Here is an 8,053-nt window from a genome sequence, read left to right on the forward strand (position 1 = left end):
GATTTTGACTCTAACATTCAAAACAATGAAGGTGGATTGTTGTAACCACACAAATGAAAATGTACATTTTAGGGATAGCTATTGGTTAAATTATCAGTCCTGCCCTGGTCTATTGGTGTTTCCTGGTATTTCTCATTGAATTCTCAAGTAATAGTTCAAGTCTCTGGAGCTGGATTTAAGTCCAAATGACTTTTCTTTGTACCATATTCCAGCTACTCATTTACACTTTTTTTTTTACTCCAATCAAATGTATTGACTGTTTCTCACCATCCTAAATCGAGGACATAAAAAAGCACCCGTATGATACAAAACGTAGGGCAGATAAAAAGATCTCTTCTGCATTCTAACATCTAGAATTCAGCATATTATATACAAGGGAAGGCTCAAGAATGCTACTTTTATGTCCATATTCTCTCCTCTCCCTGATCTTCTCTACCTATGTTGTTTTTCTCTCCTACTTCCCCTGAATTATATTTTGTTTCCCTTTTTACCTTCCCTAATACACTAGTCGTGTTTTCTCCTGCTTTCTTCTGTATTTTGCTCAGCATTTAACATACAAAAAGGACATTTAACAGTTTCTCTAAGAGGCTTCCACTAGCAAAGTATTTTCAATGTGGGTCAAAGAAAAACAGTGTGAATAGCGTACCCCCAAAAGTACTCAAATTCTTTACAGATAAAGCCAGTTGTAAAGAAACTTCAGCCCATTAAGCGCTGCTGAGACATTGTCTTGGCTGCTGCTCCATCTTTTAATGATCAAAGTGCATCTTGTATAACTATTTACCACCTAATGTAGTTAACTATCCAATATAACATGTGGCTATTTGTAATAGTAAGGGCCTGTATTGGATGACTGAAAGCTCCTTTTTATTCCTACGTTCCTAGCGGGTACAATGCCATTTCCTTTGTGATCCTCCTTCCTGTTTGCAGTAAGAAACATAAAACTGATATTCCCTAGAGAAACTGAAATCTAACTGAATCTACCAAAGGTACCAGGTGACACAGAGTCTGCTGTCCATAGCCAACTATGTTAATAGTCTCATTATTGCTCGTTAAAATCAATGAGAATTTTTCTATTGACTTAAAGTTATAGCTGATCACTTTGTCTGATATGAAAACATTAGATATTCAAATTATTAATGCAGTAGCCTGAATTTTTTTTTTTTTCAATACTACAGACAGGACACTGCTTTAAGGGGAAAAAACCCAAGTTATTTACTACATAGTAGATGTGGTGGTGGTGTTTTAAGATATCATCAGTGGATCCTGTCAGGGGCACATGCATCACATGACCATGAAGACCACACAAAGTCTACAAAGGAAAAAGATTAATTAAATCACAAATCAGAAGACTATGTCTGATTATTACAGGAGCCATATTTTTTAATATGTTCATTACCACTGTCTACAGTGACCACTTGGAGCCTTCTCACAGGAAAGGTATCATCTTTCCCATTAAAGCTGGATAGCAAATGCTGGTAGCTGGTCACTCATTACAGATGGGATTTTACTGAAACCATTTCATCTGAAGACTTTTATTTATTTATTTTAAGTCTGTCTTCTGAGTTCTTCCAGGTTCTATTAGAGTCTTACAAGGTCAAATCATGCTGGACCCTGCACCTGACACAACATTAATGCTGTTTTACACATTTTGGGAGGGGATGGGCAACAGAGGGGAGGACACAGACTAAGGAGTAGCAAGCACCACACTACTCTCATTTGGAAGTGCCAAATCACACAAGTATCCCTTCTGATCTCACCGATAACTACCAGATTATGAATACGGAAGTAAATCTGCTATCTGCACAAAGGACACCTGAAGAATTCTGTGATGCTTTTCATACTGTCTCCTCCTCTGAGGGCCCTTAATCTTTGGGAAAGAACAGGCTGCAGGCTGTATAAACTACCCCACTACATGCAGCCCATTCTTTACTAATGTCTCTTATTGCAGCTTTTAAAGTATTTTGTACATTATCATATGAAACAATTAGACAAAAACACCTGCCTTACCAGATTATCGAGCATTCGCATAAGAGCTTCAAATTCCTGTTCGCCAATCTGCCATTTTGGATGGGATACAGTACCCTCACCTGCTGGAGACTCAGGGGAACGAGACTTGGCTTTATACTTTCCGGGATCTAAAAGCACTAAATTGTCAGGTCCACCTGCACTGGCCAGGGTACGTACCTTAAAAACAATAAAGTTATCTTTTAGTTTCTTGGGGTGGGGGGGAACCCCCCAAAAAAACCCCAAAAATTGACATCAGCAAAACAGAAGAAGTCTACTTCATTTTAAAGCTAAATAAATTAACATACTTGTATAAAAGTTGTCTTAAGGCTTTGAAAATCTCTCTGTTTTAATAGGCAGTATATAGCAAATCAATGGTTCCAATACAGGATTTGAATATTGCTGGTTAAACCAATGTTTTGGATGTCCTCGCGTAATATAATGATTTCACAGATCACCATGTTAGTTTAAATCAACAGTTTAACCAGTAAAGTGTGCAACTATTAATCTGTTTGAAGGTTAACATAGCAGCATGTATTATTACATAACATACTAAAATTCTTACTTGAATCTCACAGGCAAGCACTAGATTATGAATATAGTAGAAAGCCTCCTCAACAGTCTCTCCAACTGATACTAAGCCATGGTTTCTGAGAATAAGGACCTGGAGAGACATTGCAAAGAAAGTTAACAGCAGTAAGGCAAGAGTTTTCTTGCTCTTGATTAAAGAACATACCTCCCCCACCCCACCCCCCACACTCTTCTTTAATTCCAGATACAGATACTGACCTTACTTTTAGGCCCCAAATTTTTCTGAATAACCACCTTTTCTTCATCATCCACTAAAATACCATGGTAGTCATGATAAGCTACTTCCCCCAGAGAAAGTGCTTCAGGTGAAATCGGCAAGAGACCACACTTCATTGCAGAAACCTGAGAAGTATTAAAACAACTAACTTAATTTCTTGCAACAGAAAAAAAATGGAAAAAAATTAAAAGATTGTAATGATAAAAATGATAATTAAAAAAAAAATTTTTATACATTACATGTATGTGTCTGTGTATAGGCACATACAAGTGGTCTTATACTCCATCCCTAAAGCCTCTATTTTTCACAACTTTTGGATTGGATAAAAAAGTCACATTGATCTTGGGTCTGACTCAAGAATGGCTGCTTTTATACAACATCAACACCAGTATGAAAAGACTCAGAAGAAAAAAACTCCACCAAACCCCAAATTCAACTGCATCCTTCGTTCCTTTCACTCCACTCAGTTACTACCCCTGCCAAAAAAGAAGGAATTTAGTGACGAACTTTGACACAGATAATTCCGCAGCAGTGCAAATAAAGTTAAGGAATATTTTTAAAGACTCTGTAAGTCACAGTTTTAGGAATCTGATCACTTATCCTTAAAATGGTTGTATCACTGCTGTTAATCAGTTAAAAAGGAAAAAACCAAAAATTAGAATGTGAACTTTGAAATAGTCACCAGATGACTTTCTCAAACTCTAAAAAGGTGAAACTGATTTGTAACCTGTTGCTCTAATGAGATGTATTGGAAAAGTTTCAAATATTTAAGAAAACCTTGATAAATTATGCTTTACAGAACCAACAAAATAGCTAAAGCTCTTATGCCTCACTGTCAAAAGATATGGTCTTTTGTGGTAAGGAACACACAAATATGAAATACGTATTTTCCAATTACAGAGCTCAATTTACTGTCTGACCACTCATGTAACAACCAAGTAAGGAGAATCTGATTGATTCAAACAGAACCACATATTTGAAGGCAGACTTAAGGGCTTTGTGCCCTACAAAAAGGAAGCAAATTTATGATTAAGGGGGACCCACCTATTTTCCAGTTGGGTGGGGTGGGGGAAACAGGACAGATGACAAACTAGAAAGTGCTTACCGCTGCCCCTGCTGGCGTATGAATATGAACAATGCATTTAACATCAGGTCGAGCTGCATAAATTGCAGAGTGCAAAGTAAAACCAGCTTGGTTTACTCCCAGGTTAGTGCTTCCACGATCAACTACATCTCCCTGAATATTGATTTTAACCTGGGAACGAAAAGAATTAGTTTCATAAATCAATTAAGACTGCCAAAAACCTGATTTAATTCAGCATCTACGACTGAAGCTCTAAAACCCTATTTCTTTCAATATTTTATTTTAACAAGTGTCAAAACGTGCACTATAAGCTGTAGGTATGTGACCAGGGTCCCGGCTTGAGATTAAGCTATCTGAAGAGGACATCAGGAACTACTGGATATGACATGAGAAATTGCTGCATGTAACAGGTAACGGTGCAAGAAGCTGACAAAAGTTTCAGACAGTGCTATGACAAATGGCTGCAGTTCACACGGTGGAGTTATATAAGAAACTTCCAAACTTTACAGATACCTGAAGAGGAGTATTGGGACCTTTTGGGGAGTAGGTTCTTGAAATGCCAGCACCTAGGTAACCATACCACTGATACTATGTAAGGCTAAGGTAGTAATATCATAAATATCAAATTTGGATATGGATGTAAGCAAAACTGGAATAAAAGGGAAAAAGTAATTATGCATGGGTTGTTTATTTGGGAGAACAAGATCGGAGAAAATGGAGTTTCAAAGTGGAGAAGGGAAGAACAAGCATGGGAGAAATGGAGAGAAAGGGGCGATAAAGGGCCAGTCGTGTAATCAGGCTGCTGGTCAGCATGCTCATCCGGCTCAGCTATATGCCTTATCACTGTAGTCTATCTTCTCATTAAATCCTGCTGTTAGCTATTTTCTGTGTGAACATGCTCTCTACTCTGTATGTGTGTGCACTTCACTACCTTCATGCAACCTTCATTCTCAAGGTACTTACATTCCTGGTATAAAAGCAGAAAACCTTAAAAAAAAAAAAACCCCAAACACACAAAACACCTCACAGCATGGCCCTTACACTCTTCTAAAAAATCTTGTAGTAACAAGAAAGGGCAGGTCTCAGTTTTCTCCATTCCTTTTCCTATAGCTTTTTCAATTAAAATTTTACAGATGGTTAAGGTGGAGTTACGTATGAAAGAGCCAACTTTACAGATAGCTGAGGGGGAGTATTGGGACCTTAAGGTGTCAAGAGCAACACAAGTTTGAAATGTTACTACTCTGAACATACTTACCTCACCTTTCTGCTAGAGGTTACTTACCTTACGGTGGCCAGGTGGAAAGAAGAGTGTAAAAGTTTCTATTTTGTTTCAACGCAAGAGAGTCAACTCTTTAACATTAACTCAAATTGCCTTCAGCAGCAGTGTAGACTAGACTGGAGATAAACGCTCAGAAAATGCTTCCCACTAGCTAACAGCTAAGGGAGTTGTGTCTTCAACTGCAACCATTAGATCTCAAACATAATTTATCTACACCCTCAGCTACTTACATCATTAAATGATAGCAACTAAATCAGGTATCTGACATAATGTCTTGAAATTGTAATTGGTTTCATCATTTATGTTTGAAACACATACTGTTTCCCTCGACAAGCCTGACTCAACAGCCAACAGCTTTCAAGGGCATGATGTGATTAGCTATCCAAATGACCCGGCTCCTCCTCTACAGCTAGATCAACTGGAGGACACCTGGTGCCGAACACGTGCAAAGAAATCTCTCTCAAAGATACCTCAGCTGTACCAAAACCAACCACGTTCAATAAAACTTTTCTAAACATGTAACAGTAAAATATCCTCTAGGACAGAATTTAAACACTGACAGATATACAGACAGAGCAGATTCAGCTATTCGTATTTTACAGCTGTGAAAAACAGTAATTGCTTACCAGACTAGATGCAGTGACTTCACTATAGAGGAGTCCAAAAGGTACAATGAGGAAGTGCTCCTGCTCAGAATTTACTCTGGCCTAAGGATAAAACAAGAGTAAAAGTTATTAAGAATATTTCATTAAAGCATACAAGAAGGCCCAAAAACATGAAAGTTACTTTCACCTCCTGAGCATAGAATGGGCAAATATGCCTTTAACATATGCAATATGACTGCCATGTATGCTACAACAGATAATCAACATACAGGACAGTTAATTAACTCATGCTGAACATGAGTTCATGTTGGTTAGATACATGCTAGAGTCCTTCAGATTCGTGGAAGGTAGTAAATCCTTAGATCCTGTGGTAATGACAACTAGAATGTGAATGAAAGGAACGATACTGAGAGAAGTGGGGGAAAAAAGAAATTTACTGGGTTTTTTTGTTAGAAGAATGAGTTTATACTCCAACTGTATTTCTACCCTAGTAAAACAGAAGGTATGAAATAGAAGTGTGTGAGAAAACACAAGAATTTTGGCTCACAGATCTAAAACATCTTGATGGTGAGAAGGGTTTCATCACCGATGCTGGTGCCACGCGAGACATCTGTGAGCAGTACAGCACACTTGCAGGTTTTCTGCCGAGTATCCTGACTCCCACTTATGTTTTTGCTCTTTTGTCTAATTCACACAATCAGGAGTTTATAATACAAAAATAATTCTGACTTCAAACCATTCACATCTTGGGATACATCTGTTTAAAGCCCGTACAATGAAAAGTACAGGACACGTAGGTAGTTTAGGTGTCTCTCAATGGAGAATTAAAAGGTTTCAAATGTTTTACTGGACACATGAGACAACCCCCTATTTTGCTATTAGTCTACCCAGTTTTTGTGTGTGTTTGGCTTTTTTTTTTGCTGTTTTTAAAATTTTATTTATTTATGAGTTTTCCATTTCCCTGAGATGCAGCTACTTTATGCTCCCTCATGTCTTCTACTCCCTGCAACATTAAATACATATATAATTTGATACAGTTCTACTGCAGGGGAAAAAGTTTCTAAAATAAGTAGTTGATCAGTCATCCAAAAGCTTCTAGTAAAATCTACCTTCCTTTTCAACCAGCTGGTAACATGCTATAGCATAAGAGCCTTAAAGTTAGTCAAGTTAACCTATACTTATGAATCACCAAAATAGTTCTCCATTATAGAAGTTTAAATGATCTAGAATATCTTTTACTTATTTATGCAAGACAAAGAACTGGTATTATTCAAAATGCCCCAAAAGCTAATCACAAAGCTCAAATGTAAGATAAACAAGCAGCAAGACTCACAAAATTGGATTAGATCCAATAAGCTTGTGGCGTCAAAGCAAACCAAGACTTGGTGAATGATGTGTACCTTCTGTAAACCTGTAATCTCAAATTCTGCCTAACCCTGGAGGCACCCAAGTTTACTCTACATTACTGTACTTGACATGAAAGCTTTTGATGCTCTGTAATTCTGCTTCTGTGTCAGGACAACATCAGTCTGAACAATTCCACACACAGCAGCTGTCAGTGATTGATAAGGATCCAGAAAAGCAAAGATACTCCACCAAATTCCCTGATATGCCCAGACTGGCGTACGCTCTCATAGCCTCACAATTCCTTTCTCCTCTAACACAGAGAAGCTTATGCCCCTCACAGAAGGCTGCTGTATCTTTTCTCTTGCTCAAGAAGTGCACTGGCAGCTTTTAACTTGAATGCAATCATCTAGTTATTACAGCATCCACTCCCAAAAAACTGAAAACCTGGAGTCAAACTCCAACTCTGCATGAAGTGGTAGGCATTCACCACATTCCAAAGCAGTGCCTTACTACCACACTACTACTTAATATATATAAAACAAATATAACAAATATAAATATAACAACCTGGTTCTCTACTAGCTTCTGAAGGTAAATTATATCTATTAGTCACCTTTTAGAATGCTATTTACTGGAGGAGTTGATAAAAGACAGGTGAACTACGACTTGTGATTGCCAGTAACAAACCATTAACCAAAAGCTTTCCAGTACCACTTTTCCCTTCAAAACTGTCTAAAATACTTTCAGAATCTCATACTCCAAGTGCTTTGACTGTCTTCCACCTCAACTGGTATCACCATTATCTAATCTTCCTGTCCTTCCTCCCACCAAAAGAAAGCAAACTTGAGGCATTCCACCCCAATCACACGCCCTTGCCTTAACTACTTCCCTAGGCATGCCGCTCTTCATTACATTTACCTTTTTAT

At 37.8% G+C, this 8,053-nt stretch overlaps 1 protein-coding gene across 1 annotated transcript in view; it reads right to left on the reverse strand.

The window, feature by feature from the left end:
- Nucleotides 1-5,882, reverse strand: part of ADD1 (adducin 1 (alpha)) — a gene marked incomplete at its 5' end in the record, with an annotated part of 26,200 nt that extends 20,318 nt beyond the window's left edge. The window contains 5 exons of the mRNA XM_009584602.1: nucleotides 2,008-2,184; nucleotides 2,570-2,668; nucleotides 2,794-2,937; nucleotides 3,918-4,067; nucleotides 5,802-5,882. Of these exons, the coding sequence (XP_009582897.1) occupies nucleotides 2,008-2,184; nucleotides 2,570-2,668; nucleotides 2,794-2,937; nucleotides 3,918-4,067; nucleotides 5,802-5,882 (651 nt within the window). The remainder of the gene's footprint in view (nucleotides 1-2,007; nucleotides 2,185-2,569; nucleotides 2,669-2,793; nucleotides 2,938-3,917; nucleotides 4,068-5,801) is intronic.
- Between the last annotated feature and the right edge of the window lie 2,171 nt (nucleotides 5,883-8,053).

Source organism: Fulmarus glacialis, unplaced genomic scaffold, assembly GCF_000690835.1.
Source record: "Fulmarus glacialis isolate BGI_N327 unplaced genomic scaffold, ASM69083v1 scaffold14609, whole genome shotgun sequence".
Classification (NCBI taxonomy): domain Eukaryota; kingdom Metazoa; phylum Chordata; class Aves; order Procellariiformes; family Procellariidae; genus Fulmarus; species Fulmarus glacialis.